This window comes from Nothobranchius furzeri, chromosome 5 (genome assembly GCF_043380555.1).
Source record: "Nothobranchius furzeri strain GRZ-AD chromosome 5, NfurGRZ-RIMD1, whole genome shotgun sequence".
NCBI classification, from domain to species: Eukaryota; Metazoa; Chordata; class Actinopteri; order Cyprinodontiformes; family Nothobranchiidae; genus Nothobranchius; species Nothobranchius furzeri.
Genome location: NC_091745.1, coordinates 60,257,681 through 60,282,159, shown reverse-complemented (window position 1 = coordinate 60,282,159; position 24,479 = coordinate 60,257,681). Strand labels below are relative to the sequence as shown.

The 24,479-nt window shown below is 44.9% G+C and overlaps 1 protein-coding gene across 2 annotated transcripts; it reads right to left on the bottom strand.

Annotated features, from left to right (window-relative positions):
* Window positions 1-423: 423 nt before the first annotated feature.
* scn1ba (sodium channel, voltage-gated, type I, beta a) lies at window positions 424-23,207 on the bottom strand. 2 transcript variants are annotated; one of them, XM_015949655.3, is made up of 7 exons: window positions 22,874-23,207; window positions 17,324-17,420; window positions 16,647-16,813; window positions 8,970-9,207; window positions 7,428-7,569; window positions 7,169-7,240; window positions 424-1,776 (listed from the first exon to the last, which is right to left on the bottom strand). In XM_015949655.3, the coding sequence occupies exons 2-6, from the start codon at window positions 17,367-17,369 to the stop codon at window positions 7,174-7,176; spliced, it is 660 nt and encodes a 219-aa protein (XP_015805141.1). In that variant the 5' UTR covers window positions 17,370-17,420; window positions 22,874-23,207; the 3' UTR covers window positions 424-1,776; window positions 7,169-7,173. The 2 variants fall into 2 exon arrangements, with proteins under 2 accessions (XP_015805141.1, XP_015805140.1); XM_015949654.3 differs by lacking the exon at window positions 17,324-17,420 and having other exon boundaries at window positions 22,874-23,204.
* Between the last annotated feature and the right edge of the window lie 1,272 nt (window positions 23,208-24,479).

Here is a 24,479-nt window from a genome sequence, read left to right as displayed (position 1 = left end):
AAAATTAAGCAGAAGTGGTTTTTGTTACATTTAATAATTGAATGGCAGTCGGCATATTTAGCGGGCCAGTTCAGCAGCTAGGCGACAGTTCTTCTAATGGCCAGTCTGCCACTGGTAGTTGCTCATGAACACATCAACATAAACCCTCCTGGCAGAATTGCACTCAACCTATATCAGTGTTGGTCAATTCCCAGCTCTGAGGGCCGGTATCCAGCACATTTTAATGGTTTCTCTGGTCCAACATACTACATTTAGTGGTTGAATCACCTGTGCAGCAGCTCATCAGAAGCTTCTTAATCACCTGCTGATTGAAATCAGGTGTGTTGAAGCAGGGTTAAAACCAAAACGGCCCTCGAGGCCCGGAATTCAATGGCTCTGACCCAGATATATTATAGTCTATGCTGTGCGTGGCATGATCTGACAGAAACTCTTGACACTTTGGTTTATTGTCTCAGTTAGTTTTATTGTTTTGTGACAGCAAACATTCATACATAAAGAATAAATTGCTGCTTTATTAGTTTCTGAAATGAACAGAAAACGGACGCAGAAGCTTGAATTCAGCTGCTGCTTCATTCTGAGCTGACAATTAGATGGAGGTCAAATGGAAATGGCCTGTTTTAACTCGTTTGTGTTTAATGTTTTAAAAAGTTCAGCTTTTACTTTGTCCCATCAAACAGCATTCAGATATTCTGGGTCTGACCTAACAGAGACCAGCAGAAACATGCAGAGCGGCAGCTTCCAGCTCTGAGATTGTTGAACTTTCCTTGTCTGGTTTCCCCGCTTTGAAGCATGCTGGTGAACGTTCACCACAGCGAAGTTTTAAAAAACAATTCAAACCTTTATTATCATATGGGGGGAGGGGTGTGTCACTCCTGGCTTTAGGGCATCCCTGTGGAGAATCAGGATTAGTACCTTCAAAACTAATCTATACATGACTGCTGCTCCCTGGTGGAGGGTCAACAGGTGGCAAGGGCAGTGAATGATCTCTGAATGTTTCATTTAATTCTGTTTTATTTATTTATTTATTTATTAGATTAAAAATGTGCAGCAGAGGACCAATCTGTTGTGGATTTCATAGTTCTGACAGATGGCCACTGAGCGTCGCTGTTTGTACAGATTTATCAGCTGAAGCTGAATTTTGACCCTGTTTTTATCTTCAGAGGATGAAGATAAAAGTTGTTGCTTCTCTGTTGGACCGCATCTTTATTTTCTGACTTTTAGTATTACAAATTATTGTTATATAATATTTATAATACAACATTAGAATTAATTCGAATTATAATCTTTCTTTAATGGTGAATTTATTTTTTCTTATTCTGTTAATCATCATTAAAATGAAAATAAAACCTGCAGAAACCTAAAAATGATATATTATTATATCTAAGTATAATATCAAAACCTAAATATTCTGACATCACAACAAATGATCAGACAACAGCAGAAAGTCTGCTTTAAATACCTGGCAGTGATTTGGTCTTTCTGGTATAAAAATGGTTTTAAAACTCTTTTCCACACATTTTTTGTAATTTTTCCCTTTAAATGTTTAGTTTTTTAGTTTTAAGTGGTGGAAAGACTCAGATAGAACAAAGCAATGAGATCTTTGGAGAGTTGGGGAGCATCAGCTGATCAGCTGTCACCATGCAGAGGCAAGGGCATAGATCTAGAATGAGTAGACATGTCTACAGCTCTGACTGACAAAAAACACCTCAGAGTTCTGGTTCTGTTGAGGGGAGAGGGTGGGTTCCTCTGAGAAGCTGTTTCAGATTCTTCATCAACCTGAAAGTTGAAGATAAAAGAAGGAAAACGTTACTAGTTTCAGCTTGATTCAGAGTAATACATTAACATAGAAACATGATTTCATTTTAGTGTTTTGATTGAAATAAAGTAAATTCATCAAAACAAATAAATACAAAACAATTACAGAACGATTGCATTTTTAAGGAGAAATGTCTCACACTAATTATTTTAAAAGGAAGAGGAGGTTGCAGGGGAGAGGGCGGTTTGGGCCTCTCTCCTGGGCCAACCCAGGTAGGAATGCATGCAGCTGCAACTTTTGCCACAGAACTTTATTACAGTCGAGAATCAATTAAAGGGACTTTACGGAGTTTTGAATTTTTATGCTCGCGATTGCCCCCTCAGGCCAAAAGCGTAACGGCAGCTTAAGTAGGCTCGTGCACGAGGCGCGCATGCTGTACGTGCACACACAGTCCCGTGTGCGTGTGTGTGTGTGTGTGTGGCCCGGAGGACAGAGGACAGGAGAACCTGCAGCTCATTAATTAAATAATTTGGTTCTGTACCTTTCTCTTCAGCACAGCCGACAAAGGTTTTAGATGGGTCAATCTTCCTGCATGCTCAGATCGTGCCCTTCCCTTGCTTGAAAAATTGTTCCAAAATGAAAGTTGAACCCACATCTTTTTTATCTATGAATTCAATGCCGTTCGGCAAGTCTCAAATAAAAATTTGGGCATCTTACTGTAAAAAAATATACTTCGTCTTCGTCTTCCTCCGCTTATCCGGGTCTGGGTCGCGGGGGCAGCATCCCAATTAGGAAGCTCCAGGCCGTCCTCTCCCCGGCCTTGTCCACCAGCTCCTCCGGCAGGACCCCAAGGCGTTCCCGGACCAGATTGGAGATGTAACCTCTCCAACGTGTCCTGGGTCGACCCGGGGGCCTTCTGCCGGCAGGACATGCCCGAAACACCTCCCCAGGCAGGCGTCCAGGAGGCATCCTGACCAGATGCCCAAACCACCTCAACTGGCTCCTTTCGATCCGGAGGAGCAGCGGTTCTACTCCGAGTCCCTCCCGAATGTCCGAGCTCCTCACCCTATTTCTAAGGCTGAGCCCGGCCACCCTACGGAGGAAACTCATTTCGGCCGCTTGTATCCGCGATCTCGTTCTTTCGGTCATTACCCAAAGCTCATGACCATAGGTGAGGATTGGGACGTAGATCGACCGGTAAATCGAGAGCCTGGCTTTCTGGCTCAGCTCCCTCTTCCCCACGACAGATCGGCTCAGCGTCCGCATCACTGCAGATGCCGAACCAATCCGCCTGTCGATCTCCCGATCCCTCCTACCCTCACTCGTGAACAAGACCCCGAGATACTTAAACTCCTCCACTTGAGGTAGGACCTCTCCCCCGACCCGGAGGTGGCAAGCCACCCTTTTCCGGTCGAGAACCATGGTCTCAGATTTGGAGGTGCTGATCCTCATCCCAGCCGCTTCACATTCGGCCGCGAACCTACCCAGCAAGAGCTGAAGGTCAGAGCTGGATGAAGCTAGGAGGACCACATCATCCGCAAAAAGCAGAGACGAGATTCTCCTGCCACCAAACTCGACACACTCCACACCACGGCTGCGTCTAGAAATTCTGTCCATAAAAGTGATGAACAGAACCGGTGACAAAGGGCAGCCCTGGTGGAGTCCAACCCTCACTGGGAACAGGTCCGACTTACTACCGGCTATGCGGACCAAACTCACGCTCCTCTGGTAAAGGGACTGAATGGCCCTTAACAGAAAGCCACCCACCCCATACTCCTGGAGCGTCCCCCACAGGGTGCCCCTGGGGACACGGTCATAAGCCTTCTCCAAATCCACAAAGCACATGTGGATTGGTTGGGCAAACTCCCATGCCCCCTCCATCACCCTTGCAAGGGTATAGAGCTGGTCCACAGTTCCACGGCCAGGACGAAAACCACATTGCTCCTCCTCTATCTGAGATTCAACTATCGATCGGACCCTCCTCTCCAGTACCTTGGCGTAGACCTTTCCAGGGAGGCTGAGGAGTGTGATCCCCCTATAGTTGGAACACACCCTCAGGTCACCCTTCTTAAAGATGGGGACCACCACCCCGGTCTGCCACTCCCTAGGAACTGCCCCCGATGACCACGCAATGTTGTAGAGACGTGTCAACCATGACAGCCCTACAACATCCATAGCCTTGAGATACCCAGGACGAACCTCATCCGCCCCCGGGGCTCCGCCGCTGTGTAGTTGTTTGACTACCTCAACAACTTCTGCCCCCGAGATCGGACAGTCCATCCCCAGGCCTCCCAGCTCTGGTTCCTCCTCGGAATGCGCATTGGTGGGATTGAGGAGCTCCTCAAAGTATTCCTTCCACCGTCCGACTATAGCCTCAGTTGACGTCAGCAGCTCCCCATCCCCACTGTAAACAGTGTGAGCGAGTTGCTGCCTTCCTCTCCTGAGGCGCCGGACAGTTTGCCAGAACCTCTTTGGAGCCGATCGATAGTCTTTCTCCATGGCCTCACCAAATTCCTCCCACGCCCGAGATTTTGCCTCGGCAACTGCCACTGCTGCACCCCGCTTGGCTATCCGGTACCTATCTGCTGCCTCCGGAGACCCACAGACCAGCCACGCCCTGTAGGCCTCCTTCTTCAGCCTGACGGCTCCCCGAACCTCTGGTGTCCACCAGCGGGTACGGGGGTTGCCACCACGACTGGCACCGGCCACCTTACGACCACAGCTAGCAACAGCCGCCTCGACAATCGCAGAGTGGAACAAGGCCCACTCGGACTCAATGTCCCCCACTGCTCTCGGGACGTGGTCAAAGCTCTGCCGGAGGTGGGAGTTGAAGACCGTCTTGACAGGTTCTTCTGCCAGGCGTTCCCAGCAGACCCTCACTATGCGTTTGGGTCTGCCAGGTCTACGCGGCATGTTCCCTTGCCATCTGATCCAACTCACCACCAGGTGGTGATCAGTTGACAGCTCCGCCCCTCTCTTCACTCGGGTGTCCAAAACATACGGCCGCAGGTCAGATGATACGACTACAAAATCTATCATCGACCTGTGACCTAGGCTGCCCTGGTACCAAGTGTACCGGTGGGCATCCTTATGTTCGAACATGGTGTTCGTTATGGCCAAACTGCGGCTTGCACAGAAGTCCAATAACAAAACACCGCTCGAGTTCAGATTAGGTGGGCCGTTCCTCCCAATCACACCCCTCCAGGTCAAGCTGTCATTGCCCACATGAGCATTGAAGTCCCCCAGCAGGACAATGGAGTCCCCTGATGGAGCACTATCTAGCACTCGTCCCAGGGACTCCAAAAAGGGTGGGTACTCTGAACTGATATTTGGCCCATAAACACAAACAACAGTCAGGACCCGTTCCCCGACCCGAAGGCGCAAAGAAGCTACCCTCTTGTCCCCCGGGGTAAACCCCAACACACAGGCAGAGAGTCTCGGGGCTAACAAAAAGCCAACCCCAACCCTCCGCCTCTCACCCGGAGCAACTCCAGCAAAGTAGAGTGTCCAACCCCTCTCCAGGTCTCGGGTTCCAGAGCCAATGCAATGTGTCGAGGTGAGTCCGACTATATCTAGCCGGTACCGCTCAACCTCTGTCACAAGCTCCGGCTCCTTCCCCGCCAGCGAGGTGACGTTCCATGTCCCAAAAACTAGTTTTCTTGTCCGGAGATTGGACCGCCAAGGCTCCCGCCTTGGTCTGCCACCCGATTCGCATTGCACCGGACCCTTCATGTTCCTCCTGCGGGTGGTGGGTCCACAGTTGGACGAGCCCATGTATCCGGTTCGGGCTGGGCCCGGCCGGGCCCCATGGGCGAAAGCCCGGCCACCAGGCGCTCGCTCACGGGCCCCAACCCCAGGCCTGGCTCCAGGGTGGGACCCCGGTAACCCTCCGGGCCGGGTACTCCGACTCTTCGTTTTAACCGCCATGAAAGATCCTTCGAACCGTTCTTTGTCTCACCCTTCACCTAAGACCAATTTGTCATGGGAGACCCTACCAGGGGCACTAAGTGCCCCAGACAACATAGCTCCTAGGATCATTAGGGCACTCAAACTCCTCCACCACGATAAGGTGACGGTTCAAGGAGGAGTAAAAAAAAATTATTCTTTACATTAATGGTATATTTATAAAAAAAATGGTATAAAAATATACCATTAATGTAAAGAATAAATTCTAAATAAATTATGTTCACATCCAGAATCGAACCCGGATCTTCTGCACGACAGTCCGACGTCTTACTAGGTGAGCTAAAATGGCTATTTTATTGCTAATTTGCAGGAAATATCTAGAAGAAAGTAGCTAAGGGTCCTCAGAAATGTAGCTAGCTTCATCACTAGGCGTTAGGAACAGCGACAAAGTCGCTGAGTTGGCACTACCTCTCTCTCTGCTGCTAAAGCTACTGATAGCAAATGCTACGGGCTATGCCTGAGCATGAATGCGCATGAAGCAGCCTGCTCGACCCGAGCAGCTCTCTTTTTCTGTGATTTTACAGAAAAACTGGCAATCACAGTAAAAATGCCAGGGCTCATTCTACAGGACCAGGGCATTGCAGGAGAATATATTAAGAAGAAATTTATTATTTCTATACATGTTTTGGCTGTCAAACTTCCATAATGCCCCTTTAAACACACATCCCATCTTCATTCTGCTCTTCAGCAAGGGCGCCCCCAAGGGGTGGCCAGGGGTGCCATTCCCCCACCCCACCCCACCCCCACCCCCCACAGAAAAAGCCAGTGTTAACAAATCATATTAAAGTTCAGTCAAACCATATATTGATCTTTTTTATTCAAGACATATTTGTAAAACAAAATTAAAATGTTACAATTAATGAGTAAAGAAATACTCTGAATTAAAAAAAACATATGTTTCTGCTGCTCACCCTTTTAAAAAAGTTTTCTCCATAGTTTTTTAAACAGCAACAGGTGAATTTACCTAAAAAAATACATTATTTAAATTAAATTAAGGATAACATTTTAAATAACTGAAATGTATATTTCTGAAATGTTTGTGTTTGTAAAATTTAAGTTAAGTGTTTTGGATACGTATTGTTATTTTAATCAAAACGAATAAAGGCGCAATGCAGTACATCGCCACAGGCTAAATTCTCCCAGAGTTACCACAAGGACCAATTTGGTGTGCCACCCCAAAAATTTCTTTGGCCCCATCTGGACACCCCTATCAAAATTTTCTGGAGGCGCCCCTGTTCTTCAGTACTCTCTCAAACCTTCTTCTACGCCTCTATAGATACACACTCATTACACTGCCACCTAGTGGTTCAGAACACAACTATATTAAAAAACAATGCATGCTTTTTATTTTATTTCTGAGGTCTAATCTAAATGAGGAGAAATGAATGAATGAAATGAAATTAAAGACAGAAAGGCCAAGACTGACCCGTGAAGATCCAGACCTACCATCTTCATTCGGCCACCTGCACACCTGCACAGCTTTCTTTACTCTCTGATGCGATGGCTAAATACTCGGCCCTGCAGGAGCAAACAAGGTGGAAAGTAAAGGGAAAACCAAAGGGAGCATCAGAACACGTGCAGGTTAAGAGAGACAGATTGAAGCAGCTTGTGTGTTACTGCAGCAGGGACACTTCAGCAGAGAAGGATGTCAGGACATTTGGTTGGCTCAGTGGGATATGGACATGAAGCAGAAGACGCTACTCACTCGTTCTCCCTCAGAGCCTCCTCTCCAGCTGCTGAGATCTTTCTGTAGCAATAAATCATCTCAACCACCAGCCAGAGCTGAAGTCCGATGATAGAGACGTACATCATCACCTCAGACAAGATGGACGCCATTCCTCTGGTGTCTGCAGAGACACAGGATGAGATCAGGATCAAAGGGATGAGGGATGCAGGATACTGCAGCATGAGGCAGGAAACCTGAAAACACAAGATCAGAACCCTGAGGAGCACCTCTGTATTGATCATTTTTGTCTTTTTCCCCATCAGTACATTTAGTTTATTTACATTTGGGGGGTTTGGGGCATTAAAAACCCTCTGAGGACATGTTTCACCATGAATTTGTAATAAAAAGACTATCAGGAGCTTAAAGAGTAAAGTCGGAGTAAGTAAAACGTAACTGTCACTTTGTTTGGAGTCACAAACTACTGTTCTGCTCAGGAAGCTGCAGCTACAAAACTTCATGATGCATTCACCCCACCTCGGAACATTCAGCTCTGAATTAGAACATGGGTTATAGCTGTTCTTTTTCTGTTTGTCAAATGGACAATTTAAAATAAAAGACCTTTCTATTTTTGATTTGTTTGAATTGTTTGGGTGTGTGTGTGTGTGGGGGGGGGGGGGGTGTATTTCTGATCTGCGTCACGTCAAAACGCAGTATCATGACTAAACACACACGCCCTTCTGCTGTTTAATCTGGACTCTCACACACACACATACACACACAAACAAGATGTGTGTTTGATTAACAGATGCATATCTTGTTTGTTCAGCTGCTTCACAAAAGCAGGACCTCATGATACTAAACAGCAGCAGGATGTAAACCATCCTAAACGTCCCCAATCACACATCTGAGGACCTAAAACAGGCAGAACTGTCAAACACACTAGTCAGATGTTCAGTAACTGTTAACGCAAATATCTAATCTAATTAGATAGCAGCATTTATTCAGATGACCTGCCAAGAACACGTGGTGTTTGGACCGACAGGTCTGATCTACTGGGATTTGAACCCACATACTGGTCAGACTGATTCTAGATGACAAAAAGACAACAGCAGCATGTCATCATGACCAGAACCTGTGAAGGTGGTTCACAACAGCTGCATCCATGTGTGACAGGGTGAGTGTCACTTAATCCCGATTGATCATGCGCCCAGGCTACTTGGCCACAGGGATGTCCCTTTGGCTGACTGGTTAGCGCGCATGACTCTCACCCGGGAGTCTGGGGATTGAATGCCACCCGGGCCCTCGTTTCTCCACCTTGCCACACATGACATCTAGATTTATGGTGGTTCTGAAGCTAAGATCTAGTCCAACCGAGGAGTAGAAGGGTAAAAACTTCATATTTTTGCTGTTTTTTTTAATCGCTTTTCTAAAGTGAGTGAAAATGTTACAGAAAGCTACCCTCAGACGTGTGGTGAAACGCTGCTCCTCCTAACCCCCCAGACAGAAGAGTGACTATAAATCAAGCAGAACAAACATACTAGAACCAGACATATACATTTTGGTTCTGATTCCTGTTCTTACATTGTGGCACCACTGTGAGGTTGATATATTTGGGTCTGTTGACTTCATGCTGGTATTTGGTGTAGATCAGCAGGCGTTCAAAGGTGCATTCGTAGGTTCCTGTGTCGTTGTAGGTCACGTTCAGGATGTAGAGGGAGCCATCCTGCAGGTCTAGCGTGTCTTTGTTGCCGTTCCAGACCAGACGCCCAAAGAACCGCGGGTCTAAGATCTCACCTTGCATGTTCTTGTAGATGTACAACTAGAACAGAAAGCAAAGGAAAGACAGAAGCTATTAGACGATTCTGAAATCAGATCTTTTATTTTTTTGTAAATAAATAGAGAAAGTTGGAGATTGCATTTCCTCCTAATTTATCCCTTTAGTGACATAAATGTTAACAGCCAGGTCCCTGAACAGCCTCTGTTCAAAGAAAGAGGGTTCACAACCCTCGGGATTGATGAGCTAATGGCTAGTCTGACTGTTTAAAATCAGCTCAAATCTTCTAAGTCGCTGCTCTCAGACTGGCTCTTCAACACATTCTCACTCCCAAAAACAAACACTTGGTCAGCCATCCTCCGCGTCAGACCCCTGACGCCAAAAGTGCCCATTTTCGTCACTTATGTGTGAAAAGGGGTTTTCCGCTTTTCTGACTGCAGATCCCAATGCAGCGTAAAACTGACGAGATGGGATGTCTGCAGCCACGGCACCAAACAAGCTCATTGTACCTCACCCTAACCTTATCCTCTTGTTATTTAACCTTCCCCTCACCCCTATCCTAACCTTAACCATCTTGCTAGCGAACACGTTAGTGATGTGTCGGTCGCTCTAAAAGCCGGCTCTATGAAGTGAGCGGCGGGAGCTGCCTCGTCATTGGTCGGGTTTGGACCGAGGCAACGCGAGGGGGAAGTTTCAACTACCAAGGTGGAGGTTAAAAGTAGAGGGTATTTGTAACCTCCCCCTCGCCAGATGGTATGTTCTAACGTTCCCCTTGGGCGGCAAATACGAAAATTCACAGCCAGAATGCATGGGAAACAAACGCTTGATCACAGTGAGCGTAACGTTTTAGGTAGCAAGAGGGTTAAGGTTAGGATGAGGGTGAGGGGAAGGTTATAAATAGTAAAACGTTAAGGTTTAGGTGCGGTTAAATGACCTTGTTTGGTGCCGCATCAGCGGACATCCCTTCGCGTCAGTTTTACGCTGCATTGGGATCTGCAGTCAGAAAAAGGGAAAAAACCCTTTTCGCACATAAGTGACGAAAAAGGGCACTTTTGGCGTCTGGGGTCTGACGCGGAGGGTGGCTGACCAAGCGTTTGTTTTTGACGCGCTGGGAATGAGAACGTGTTGGGCTCTTAGTTCTTCGGCCTAAATGGAAGTGATCTCTGTTTCTCTGAACTGAGGCTCTTCAGGAATCTATCTACAGCAGGGGTGTCAAACTCAAATTCACACGGGGCCGAAATGAAAATCTGGGACGAAGTCGCGGGCCAAACTTAATATTTTTTTAAAAATGACAGCTAATTTGCACATTTTCTTCATCGACATAAATGCAATTTTGAACCTTTTCATTTGGAAACAAACTTATTTTTGCACTAACACTGAATGTGGAATAACCAAATTACACACGAGCAAGTCAATTTTAAATAAAACGCATCAGTGGTATTCATTACTTGTGGTATATTCAGCATTTTTAAAATCTATTCAGGATTTATGTTTTCTTGTTGTTTATTCATTTTTCTTATTTTTTATTCTCCTTTTTTTATCCTGTAATAAGTGTCATCGCTGCTGTGACATCTAGCTTTCCACACTGAGGGATTTTCTATTCTGTTAATTTATCTGCAGCCTTTCCACTTCCTTTTTTACTGTAGGGTTTTTTCTCACGGGCCAACAACAAAATAAAAATATAAATTTATCCTGAATGAAAATGCAATATCTCGCCTGTTAACTTTCATGTTTTGGAGCAGAAAAAGAGCAGAAAACCAAAATATTTCAAGCTCAGTTTGCTCCACTGAGTTATTGTGATGCTCACCTGTTCCAGCCAGATACCTGCCTGAGCTGAGGAGGAGATTCCTGTTGTTTTGTTCATCTTCATCATAATAATGACAACATTAGATGACAACAGGTGCTCACATAGGTTTGTGCGGGTGAGCATGGATAGTGTTTGAGCAGCTTGACCATAATGTTGTGTGTTGGGGAGGAAAAATAAAAACTACAGCAGCCACAGAGTCATGCTGATTTGAGCGTGTTGCTGCTCGCTGGAGTTATATCAGCTCTGTCTGGAAGTTAGTTGGAAAACTTTCTCTTTCAGTCGTGAACACATTACTGAGTGGTTAAAATCTCAGTTTCTGGGCTTCAACGTCAGAAAATAGCTGTGTAAACTCGGCGCTGAGTGAGAGGAGTGTTTAGTTTGTCCGAGACAGCGGAGCTGCAGACACCGGCAGCAGAAGCTGGAAAAAAACACAAAGAAGGGGGCACTTCGGCTCCACGCTAACAAATTCAATTCAAATTCAAATTCAAAAATACTTTATTAATCCCAGAGGGAAATTGATTGCTGTAGTAGCTCAGAATAATAATAATAATCAAGTCATCAAAGAGTTATTGTATATTACAATGGCTGTTGGCAGGAAGGATCTCCAGTAGCGGTCAGTGTTGCAGCAAAACTGAAGAAGCCTCTGACTGAAGACACTCTTCCGTTGTCGGACAGTCTTGTGAAGAAAATGCTCAGGTTGTCCATAATTTCCTTGATTCTCTAGAGAATCCTCCTTTGCATTCTCTCCTCCAGTGGTTCCACAGTCATCCCCAGAACAGAACCAGCCTTTTTATTAGGCTGTTGAGCCTTTTCAGGTCCCTGCTTCTGATGCTACTACCCCAACAGACGATGGTTGAAGAGATCACACTCTCAACAACAGACTTGTAGAAGATGTGCAGCATCTTGCTACAGACATTGAAGGACCTAAGCGTCCTCAAGAAGTGCAGTCTGCTGTGTCCCTTCTTGTAAACGGCTTCGCTGTTCTTTCTCCAGTCCAGTCTGTTGTCCAGGTGAACTCCAAGGTATTTGTATTCCTCAACCACCTCCACTTCTTCTCCCATGATGGAAACAGTGTTTGACTCGACCCTGTTTCTTCTGAAGTCTAATATCATCTCCTTTGTATTGTTCACGTTCAAGGTCAGATGATTGTTTCCACACCATGCCACAAAGTGTTCCACCAGCTCTCTGTACTCAGCTTCCTGTCCATCTCTGATACACCCGACAACTGCAGAGTCATCTGAGTATTTCTGTAGATGACAGGTCTCTGATTTGTACTGGAAGTCTGAGGTGTACAGGGTGAAAAGGAATGGTGAGAGTACAGTCTCCTGTGGTCCTCCAATGTTACTGATCGCCTGGTTTGATGTGCAGTTCGTCAGCCTCACAAACTGTGGTCTGTTTGTCAGGTAGTCTTTCATCCAGGTGATAGTTGAGGCCCCCACCTGTGTCTTCTGGAGTTTCTGGCAAAGTACATCAGGATGAATTGTGTTAAATGCACTAGAGAAATCAAATATCATGACCCTCACAGTGCTGCCTGCTTTGTCCAGATGACAGTGGATTGGTTGAAGCAGCTGGATGATGGCATCTTCAACTCCAACTCCATGGCGATAAGCAAACTGCAGCGGGCCCTGATATGTTCTAGTTTGTTTATTCAGGTGGACCAACAGCAGTCTCTCCAGGACCTTCATGATGTGGGATGTCAGAGCAACCGGTCTGTAGTCGTCATTGACTGAAGGGCGAGTTTTTTTTGGAACTGGAACAAGGCAGGATGTCTTCCACAGGACTGGAACCTTCTCCTGGGCCAGGCTGAGGTTGAAGAGGTGCTGCAGAATCCCACAGAGCTGCTCTGTACAGGCCTTCAGTACCCTGGGGCTGACACCATCTGGACCTGCAGCCTTGTTCCTATTCAGTCTCTCTAGCTGCCTCTTCACCTGAGTTCTAGAGACAGATAGGTGGGAGGGGGAGGTAAATGGGGCAGCAGCATCTCCTGACTTGGTTGAAAACAGATTTATAGAACCAGAAGAGTCCATGACTGCATTAGAGGACAAAAGAGCTGGCGTATGACAGGAAAATGTTGGATCAGAGGAGGGTGGGATGTCTGATTGGCTGGGGACAGGCGAGGAGGACGCTGGGTTTGTTCCTGAACTGAACCTATTGAAGAACTTGTTCAGTTAATTGGCTGTGTCCAGGCTGCCATCTGTGCAATCCTTCCTCTGCTTGAAGCTTGTGATCTTCTTCATCCCTGACCAGACATCTCTGATATTGTTCCTCTGTAGATTGTTCTCCAGCTTCTTCCTGTATGCCTCCTTGCTGTCTCTGATATTGATCTTCAGTTGCTTCTGCATACTCCTCAATAATTCCCTGTCTCCCTCCTTGAAGGCTCTTTTTTCTCATTTAGCAGATTCGTCAGTTCACTGGTGATCCAGGGTTTGTTATTAGTGAAGCATCTCACTGTTCTGGTGGGTATGATATTGTCCACACAGAAGTTTATATAGTCAGTGACACATCCAGTCATGGCATTGATGTCCTCTTCATATCCTTGGCAGAGAGTCATCCAATCTGTGGTCTCAAAACAACTCTGCAGGGCTTCTTCAGCGTCCTGTGACCATTTTCTCACAGTTCTTCTTGTCACAGGTTGCCTCTGAACAAGTGGTTTGTATTCTGAGCAGAGAAAAACAAGATACTGATCTGATTGTCCCAGAGGAGGTCTTGTTTTGGACATGCATGCATTCTTTACATTTGCATAACACAAATCCAATGTCTTGTTTTCTCTGGTGGAGCAGCTGACCAACTGTTGAAATGTTGGAAGTGTAGCAGAGAGCAAGGCATGAATTAAATCACCAGATATAGCCACAAATGCATTGGGGAGCTGGGTTTGTAGCTTAGCAATAACGGAACTGATGGCATCACATGCATTTTCAGCAATGGCTGAAGGTGGAATATAAATGGTTGCCAAGACAACACTGGTCAACTCTCTTGGCAAATAACATGGGTGACAACTTACTGCCAAGAGTTCAACATCTGGGCTGCAGAGATGACATTTTACTGAAACATGACCTGGATGGCACCATCTTAGTTGACAAGCACTGCAACTCCACCTCCTTTTCTTTTCCTGCTCCTCTTCAGATCTCTGTCTGCTCGTACAGTCAGGAATCCTGGCAGAGAGGCGCTGGAATTGGGGATATGGTCCTGCAGCCACGTCTCATTGAAACACATAACACTACACTGCCGATACTCTGGCTGAGTCCTTGAAAGGGCTTGGAGTTCATCCATCTTGTTGGCCAGTGATCTCACATTGCCCATTATGATCGATGGAAGGGATGGTTTGAATTTCCTCTTTTTCTGTCTCCATTTTGTTCCCGCTCTGCACCCACGCTTCTTGTGTTTTAGCTCATTTGGGATTTGTGGCTTCAGTTGAGGTATTATTTTAGCCTTCCCAATGTTAATCAGCTGCTCCCAATTGTAAACCAGCTTGTTGCCATGGTTACGCAACACCGCAAAGCGGATGTCCTATGACATCATGGGAGTTGTAGTCTTTGTGGTAAAATCGGCCAGCGGGTCAGTTTTAATATATTTTTTATATTTATGTTGCGGGCAACATAAAAATGCCTTGTGTCCGACACATGTGATCTACAGGTAAAATTTGTAAAATAAATAAATAAATAAATAAAAAAGCTCTAAGTTCACCACAACTCCCCCCAAAGACATAAATATCAATGTATAAAGATACAACGTGTAGTTTTCACCATTAATTTAAGGAAATATCCATCAAAATGTTGTTGAAAATGAATGAAATAATTCCCGGTTGTTGAAAAATGTTGGCGTCGTCGTAACATATAACCATAAAAATCAGGTCTAAAATACATGGGAGCAGGTCTAAGTCTCAGCGTCTAACATCAGTCTCTAACATCTAGCCATATTAGATGCTAGATGTTTCCTTCTACAGGAGCCAGTGAGTACAAAATGCATTTAATGATTTTTAACAAATGGTTACAAAACTTTAGTCATTCTTAAATGTTGTTGTTTTACACATTTATCTCTTCACTTGTTGCCAGTGATGAAAGGGAGTCTGATGTGCTTGTTATTTTGCTAAAGTTTGCAATCCCTAGGGCTTTTTGACTCTAATGGGAAACCGTTGGTAAGGTCTCACTCCTACACAAAAATACTGCTTGCTTGCAACAATTTAGGTTTCTTCTGCCCCCTATCGCCAGGAAAAATACACACTGTCACTTTAATGTCAAATCCTGTTTACGTCATGTGATTTCATGTGTGAGGTCCGATGAGTCAAAAGTTACAGATGCCTCAAAAATATGAGTTTGTTTCAAGTCAGTGAAGTAAAACTTGAAGCTCAGGATGTCCAACACCATCAAGCTAATTACACATCTGTAGTTTTAGAGGGCGGAGCAAAAACCAGCAGCAGCCCTCCTGAGCTGTACTTTCTGCTTCATGTCTGCACTACCTGCTAATGCTAAACAGCATCTTAAGGCCAAGTAGAGAAAGATATGGTCATGAATTAATAACGACTTTATGCTCTGATGATGACGATTTCATTTCTCATGAGAGGAGCGAGGCCAGGCTAATTACCTGAGAGGAGAAAACATTAGAAGAGGTTATTTAGTGATTGAAGACATTATGCAGCTGTCATTCTACTGTTGAAAATTTGGAAATCTTCTCTTTAAAATAGTTTACCATTGGAACTACTGAGATGTCATTTATGTAAAATATGATTTATTTTCATCAGCCTGTCTTTGTACTCGGAAGTGAAATGGTTGCTACACACACACACACACACACACACACACACACACACACACACACACACACACACACACACACAAACACACACATTCCCATGCTCTCACGGACATCAGCAAAACGCTACCCCACTCTTACCACAATAGTTCCACCACTAGTATTAGTTAAGAAGTAAACAACTCCTTCAAATAATACATAATTATTTAAAGGCGCAGTATGTAAGAATGATGTAAGATGACATTTTTATGGTCAAATTTGGGTTCTCACTGCTGTTCTGTGAGTTTCATGGCTGTTGCCAGTTGCAGATCAGCACCAGAAGATTCTAGATAACAAGTGAAGGCGAGTCATACACAGTTGATAAGTAGATACATTTTCATAGCTGGTGCTAGCACTCTTGAGTGTTTTATGGTAGAAAGCCCTTCCTACACTTATTACACATTACGGTAATATCCCTTCGGCATAGAGGAAGTGTTGTTTTTACCATCTGGCTGGTAGCCTGCTGTTATTGCCACAGGCATCCTATATGTAGATGCCCCGTGAACTGGTGCTGCCTATTGGTGCTGCCGTAGTGGCTGGCCGCCATCTTGGATGGGTCTCCATTCTCCCCCAGTGCATTTATTTCTACTGAGGAATGTGTTTCCTCAACTAAAACACACATTTTGTTATGCTTTTTCACAAAAACAAACATATGGTATGGCATGACAGTTAAAATATAAATATAATTACATAACATAAATGAAAGAAATTCAAATGTAAAATTCCAACAGGTAGGCTAGAATAGTCCCAGAAAAGTCCCACGTGATCTGTTTTCAATATTGCTGTTACAACCGTAGGCTGTATTCTGGACTGGATTTCTATCCAGACTGGATTTTCATCCAGTCATTAGTGAGCGATCAGGTTTCATGAATGTCTCATAACCACTTACATCAGAGTAGTTGCTCTCGCCTGAGGCCTTGAAGGACCATTTAACAACGGCCGTGGCGGGCACTTCCCCTCTTGTCTTACAGGAAATGCAGTCCATTTTGAATCCTTCGTTGACCACAGCCTCCGTGGCAGAGTCCAGCTCCACGCAGGCTCCATGGCCTCGCGCCGCTGTAGAGGAAAACAACACAAGCCCAGTTAGAAACGCGCCATGGCCGGGTCTCTGCATGGCTGCGGGTCACCGGGTCAGAGAGGATAGCCGTGGGCGGCCGTCTGTCTCCTTTTTACACCCGTGACTGACAGAAGTGCCGTGGTGTTTTTTCTCAGTACTTTCAGGCACTCGGTCTCATGAGTACTTCAGAAAACAACACTAGCTGCTTCCGAATTTTTGCGTGCTTGCTGTCAGTGGTCATTGCATGCGTCTTTTTTTAACGGGCTGAGCTTTTGCTCTTGCGCTGCTTTTATTTCCTCTCATCTCTTCACTTGGAAATTATAATAATTTTGATTTCAGTTTGTTAGTAGTTTTCTCTTCAGCAGGTGAATCAGAGGGGAAATAAAGAGGTAGCATTGAGTCTAGTTTCTGGCATTCTGAACATACAGCTGTTAACTGAGCTACCATCATATATAGAAGCGTGGGTCTATATATGCCACATGACACATCATCGGCCAGGATCAACACACCTGTAACTTTCACTGCACCTTGCAGTTCCCACTGAGGCCTCAGCATATTTCTCAACCAACGATGTGCTACCCTCAACTCTGACCCTGGGGGGAGGGGCTTTAGTTTGAATCGTACGATGGAGGGTGGGGAATGAAGGGAGAGGACAGGAAACACACAACGCTGATCAGACCAATGCTAACATCGTCTTTGATTAAAAGCTCTGGAGTGTAATGAAATGCCACCACGCTGCAGAGGGATGATGGGGGGAAGAAAGGAGAGAAAAAGAAGGTTAGCAACGGCTTCAGTCAGATCAGCCATTTTGAAAAAGTAAATGAAAGAAGGGGTCTGCTGCTGCAGAGAAGGAAAAGGGAAGGAGGAGAAAAGTTATGAGCACAACGTAACGAGATCAGATGTTAGATTTCAAAAATAAGCATTGAAATGCAAGTTCTCTAACCACCATGTTGGATCTCTGGATCAGGACCAACCATACAGCTATCCAATCATCTATCTGATCATCTCAAGGGAAGACGGTACCGACAACCAATAAGGGGATTCAGATCCCAGACCAGAACCAGACCTGGACCCTCCAAACGGACCTGAGAACGACCAAACCTGAGATGATGGAGTTGGGTTCTTCCACCTGTCTCACTGCTTTAACCCTTTGATGCATGAATTATGAAATCTTCAACCATGATTTTTTAACAATTTTTTTCATTCGTCTTTAGGTGTGAATGAAACAAATTTCAACAAATATTTTTGTAAAATTTTATAATTTACAAATAATTTATTACATGTCCACCTCAGTGGAAAGCGTGCATTCTGAGCATGAAATATCTTGGCTTGGCTTACTGAAGTCCAAATGGAGAGGCTCAAATGCAATAAACTCTTCAACAGCTGTGCTTAATAGCAAAAACAAATAAATAACAATTTCGAGTACCTGTCCACTGTAGTGACCATTATGCATCAAAGGGTTAATACGACATAAACCAGTTCCACCATCACAGTTTAAACCCAGATTAGTTGGTGGACTTTTTCTTATTTGGTCACTGATCGAATCTCAGCAACTGAAGTTACCACATATCTGTGACACTGAATCATTCACATTTCTGTGTTGGCTAATGTTGATTAGCTGTGGCGGCCATCTTGAATAGGATTGATTTCATAGTTAATCAGCTGTAGACGAGCATCCAGGGAATACTGTCAGAGTTTCATTAACACACACACACACAGAGAGAGGGGGGGGGGGGCATCAGAGCACCGAACTGAGCTGAGAGGAACCTCGTTTCTAAGCTCTTCATTAACCGCGCTCAGAGAATGGCTGTTATTGACACAGATTTAATTCCACGTTTCTCAACTTCTTCCTGCTCCAATTAGCCCCTCATCAGTTTAAAACGTGACTCCATTGTTTGTGTTAATAACAGGCACCAGCTGCTGGAGGTCGATTAAACAGGGCAGGACCTCATGTAGTTATCTCAGCAGAAATATGGAGAAAATACTGCTGAAGGATGTGCTACATTTAGCTTCTGCTGCTGCTAATTTTCCTGATTGTGATGTCACAAAAGGGGGCTTTTTGGCACAGCTTGTTTAATTCCTGAAACCAGAAAACAGATTTTTATTAACGTTTGGAGTAATAGAAGCAGTGGAGACCTACATGACAGCACAAAAGATGATAAATGTGAGTTTTGCATGTCTCCTTTAAGATAACTGATAAATCTGATTGTTTTAATGTCAGTGATACAAGGTCACCGGGACAGAAAGGACAATTAGTCTTATGTCTCAGTGAGTCTGCCGTGAGCAGTCAGCTGGTCCAGAGTCAGCAGAAATGCTGAGATGGACTGCAGAGAAACAAACATGCAAGCAGACAGGAAGAGAGCGTCTGACTCAAAGTGCAGCGGAACACATCACAGAGCGGTCTGGACTGAGCAGCTGATTCCTGCAGCAGCAGCAGGTCACAAAGCAAATCCTCCATCCAGCCTGCACACCAAGCTTCAGGATTATCAAACATCAGATTAGGCAAGCTGGTTAATCCCTCACATCAGCAGCTGTCTCCACCCCCCACCCCCCCTTTCCCAATCCCACCCCAAGGTACACAAAGCAGGAAAACATTCCTCAGCTGCTGAAAAGATCATCGTCTGCAGCTCCAGGAGACGGTGTTCATGGTTCTGTTTCCATATAGCACACTCACGATGGACTCACACAAAATGCTTACCATCCATGACAATTCCCCCCAGAACAAAAACATCTCCTCCTGCATCAGAACCTCTTTCAGGACAAACGCTGGTGGAGTTCATTATTGTTTCACAGAAAAACGGATGGGGGTTTAGAGGACTGTTGGACAATGTCAGGAACATCTAGATCTGAGGAATGAATGTTCCTCATGCTGACTCTGCATTTCCTGCAGGTTAGCTACGTTGGCGTAGGGATCAGCTCTGAGGTTCTTCAGGCAAAACCGCGTGAGAATGGGAAGTTTATTTTTATATCCATCTCACTCTGTGACCTAAAGATGGATGAATGTAACTCGATTCTTCAGACTGACATCATTCTGACAAACGTCAGATCTGGATCAGATTTAGGACCACATAGGAACGTGACCTGGGTCCCACTAGTGCTGTCAAATGGACCATGGCCTTGGTTCTGGTCTGGACCGGTCCACTCTGGGTCAGGTGATAGGATTCCATCACAATCAGTTTATATCATCAGCTATTTGTTTACCTGAACTGGGTTTGGGTCGGAACTAGAGTAGCTGCAGGAGCGAGTTGTTAGTCACAAACGTTTTTGTCTCATTGCTGCCGGAGGGAACGAGCTCCTGTCCTTGTGCTGCAGGCAGGTACACACACACACACACACACACACACACACATCGCTGTGCTGATAAAGCATCACTGCACTGACAGCACCTATGAACTACTTCCTAATTGGTTTGTTTGTCTCTGGGACGCCGGTCTCCTCTCGTGACCTCCAACTGACATTCCGGCTCAAATGGACTCCAGGAGACCCGGTCAGGGAGTCAGGACCCCAGGAAGTTGTCTGAGTTTATGATCAGAGAACACTTGAGCATCCTTCATGGGAGGAGCATGGACTCCGATATCCCGTAATCCATTGCAGATGCATCTTTCATAAGAATGCTGGTCTAGAAGCGCCACACACACACACACACACACACACTTTGTTGTGTGTGTGTGTGTGTGTGTGTGGTGTGTGTGTGTGTGTGTGTGTGTGTGTGTGTGTGTGTGTGTGTGTGTGTGTGTGTGTGTGTGTGTGTGTGTGCGTGTGTGGTGTGTGTGTGTGTGTGTGTGTGTGTGTGTGTGTGTGTGTGTGTGTGTGTGTGTGTGTGTGTGTGTGTGTGTGTGTGTGTGTGTGTGTGTGTGTGTGTGTGTGTGTGTGTAATTAGGCCGTGATGCATATCTTGCTCAGGTTCTGATCAGGCCTGCAGGTACGACCTGCCCTGGAGAATTAGAATAATAAAATGAACATTTTCTTCTGATCTGTTTTATAAAGCCTCCAAAACAGCCTATGTTCACAGAAATAGAGTTTACACCCTTCAGGAAAAGTATGTTTGTGTCATCTAAAATCAGTTACAGTTTTCTCAAAGGTTCGTGTTGGTGTGTGGCCGTGTGCGTCAAAGAAGGAACCAGAACATTGAACAACACACAATTCACAAGGTTAATGTTTCAGGAATCTGTTTCTGCCTGAAATAAATGAAGTTAAGAGTAACAAGGTGAAATCTTTAGCTTATTTAAATAAAAGTGTACTAAAAAAATCAATTTAATTCTTCCTTTAATCCAGTTTCTCTCTGATTTGATGTACTAAAAGTGTCTGACTGGGGACCGCAGTGCTGTGGTCTGAAGTGTTGAGAGTGATCCGCTCCAACCATCAGCTGATTCTGCAGCCGCTTTCAGACTGAATGACTCCATAAAGCAGCTGCAGACCCAAAGTGCTCCCATTAGCTCCAGCTGTATGCATTAGGCCTTTCAGAGCCATAAACACATGTAGATAACCATCACGTTATCTTCCTGTGCATCTTTCTGTTCTCCTAATTAATGCTGGGATTAAAACCGATTGGTGGTTAAATCTGTCAGCGCGGATCCGATCTGGTGCGCATCAACCTTTAGTTGCAGATCACAAAAGAGTTTAATGTTTAATTAGTTATTTATGAGAATGTTTATTAATTAAGGAGAATTTGGTTATTTTGTTGGATTTAGATTAGATTTTTCTACTGTCATTGATTTTTAATGACCTAAAAGAAAAATTTTCTCCATGTTGAGTTTAGTAGCAGCAGCTGACTGCAGAGCGATAACAGCCCGTAAATCTGATTTAGGATAATCATCAGCGTCTGCAACCTGCTGAAGTCATTTTTATTGATTGTTTCACTTTTAGAGCAATTTTCTAACAAAATGGAGGCATCTGGAGCAGGATGGTGGTGTTGGAGCACCAGGGTTGGACACATCTTGGCTGGAGAATCGAATATCTGACGTTTCAGATCTTTTAACATTGTCTCATCTGTCTCAGAAACAACAAATGTGGTTAAATTAAGCCTGAGCAGAATAAAAGTGTAGATGTCAGACTTTAGAGTGATTCCACAGCAACAGTTTCCAATAGATGACAGATCTGAAAAATGTTTAATTCCCGCCCCACAGAAGAAGGAAAAAACTAAGCATTTTCTGCTTTTATTCATCTGAGACAATAAGAGCTTGTTTGGGAATATTAATTAATATTAACAATGAAGCAATTATGAGGAAAACAAATAACCTTTTTATTCTTAATTTTTATATTTTTAGATTATTTTTTTTATTTTTGTCCATTTAGAGTTAGGCAGAGATTAAAGCAAAGAGTTTTAAACCTTTAACTCGTAAGATGAAAAGACCTTTTTATTCCCTTTATCCTGATAAAACGTGCTCTGAGTGTAAAAGAAAATACTGAACTAAAACTATTATAAGAAATGGCATGCTCCAGTTAAATACACATTATTATTTTGATAATAATTTACGCAAAAATATTCCTTAACATAACTCCTATTTGTCTCTAATAAATTAAAATGTCAGACTTTCATTGAAAACCAAGAATTTATCATGACTGAAACTCAACAAGAAGCCTCAGCATCAGATTATCCTGCAGCCACATCAATCTGCTGTTAATTATACAACAATGTGCATTTGACAACGAATCATGGTGGTTTTGCTGCTGAACGACGGAGGTGGAAATGGAAACAAGTTTGGATTGAAATGTGTTAAAGAGCATATTGATTCTCTGTATGTTGGACCAAAGGCCTTCAGAAAGTCTAATAAATAAATAAGTAAATAAACTCACTATAGATGAGGGGGACAAACAGGACAATCCTGCAGCTGGGAGGAAGATATATCAGAACTGGATATGTCCTTGGCCTTTACCGGGCCACATTTAACACGCTCAGCTTCTAAAAACACAACAGCTGCAGAGTTGAAATTCCTGTCGCTGCCTATCCCTAGCCCTAAACACATAAACAACAACACCATCACAACAAATAACCCATGTGCACAGTGAGGTATCACCTAAGTGTCATCACCATGGCAACGTGACCCCAGCCCACTCACCTTGAAGCACCAGGAGGGTCAGAGGCAGCAGGATTAGCGTGTGTGCAGCGGACATCCTGACCAGAGAAGGAGGAGTGTTGGAGTCTGAGTGGCATCGAAACACACAAACACACCCAGTTCAGTAGTAAACACACACACACACACACACACAAATCCCAGATGACGGGAGCACACACACACACACACACACACACACAAATCCCAGATGACGGGAGCAGTAGTAGAAAGTAGGGAAGATGCTTGGAGTCTGGTGGTGGTGTGTGTTAGTGATGTGTCGGTCGCGAACGAACCGGTTCTAAGAGCGGGCTCTTTGAAGTAAACGACGGGAGCCGGCTCCTCATTGGGAGCCGTCCCCTCCCCCCTCCCCTTTTGCTTTGGTGAAAGCCACAGGCGATTGGTCAGCATGTGTAACTGCGTGTCCAGACTGTCCACACACAGAGCAGTAGGGGCGGGGAAGGGAAGGGAGGATAAGACTCAGACACACAGCAGAGCACATGCGGGCGGAGGGAGTCGAGAGGGAATGAGGAGGAGGAAAAAGGCAAGAGAGAGAGAGAGAGAGAGAGAGAGAGAGAGAGAGAGAGAGAGAGAGAGAGAGAGAGAGAGAGAGGAGAGTGTGAGGAAGACGGTGAGAAAATGAGCGCCAGCAGTCGGAAAGTGGAGATTTCTGAAAGTGTTCAGTTATTAAATCCATAGAAATTATAAATATTTGATATATAGCATTTTTTTACATTAGTAAATCATTTTACACATAGTTTTGCATTATTTTGTAGTGATGTGTTGGTCGCGAACGAACCGGCTCTAAGAGCCGGCTCTTTGTAGTGAACGACGGGAGCCGGCTCGTCATTGGGAGCCGTCCCCTCCCCTACCCCCTACCCCCTGCCTTGGTGAAAGCTACAGGTGATTGGTCAACATGTGTAACTGTGTGTCCAGACTGTCCACACACAGAGCAGTAGGGGCGGGGAAGAGGGAGGATTAGACTCAGACACACAGCAGCAGGCACGTGCAGAGGGGGGTGCGGAGGGTGCTTGATACCCTGCCCCTTTTGTCCGAAGTGCCCAAAATGCCCTTTTTCCGGTCGTTCGTCAGATTTTACGTACAGAACTGTTATACTGTGAAACAAATCGGGCACTAGGACCATGCGGAGGCAGCCGGCTCAAGCTGAAGGCTATTTTCCCTTACACCCGCCTACAAGCTCACTGATTGGCTCTGCCGCATCATACTAACGTGTGATTGGTTGTCCTTGCTGTCGCTCTACCTTGTAGCCATGGAGACGACAGACCGGTGTTTTCCCTGCAGAGAGGAGTCTGCGTTCATCTAACTGTACGTTTTTTTCTGCCTGCTTCACGTCAGCTGGATAGATTTTAATATCAGAGCTTTTGTTTACGTGCATTTGAGTCCATGGTTAGTGTGTGTGGAGCAGAGTCAGGTAGCTGCATGTCTGGGACAGAAAATGAGACATGAGAGAGACTTCTGAAGTGTTGAAGAAACTCACAAAGAATCAGATGTTTCTCATTCTAGATTCTCCGGGCCATAACTTCTGAATTACTAATCGCATAAACATAAGTCAAGCGGTTTCTAAAAGTACATAAAACAAGCTTTCCAACGA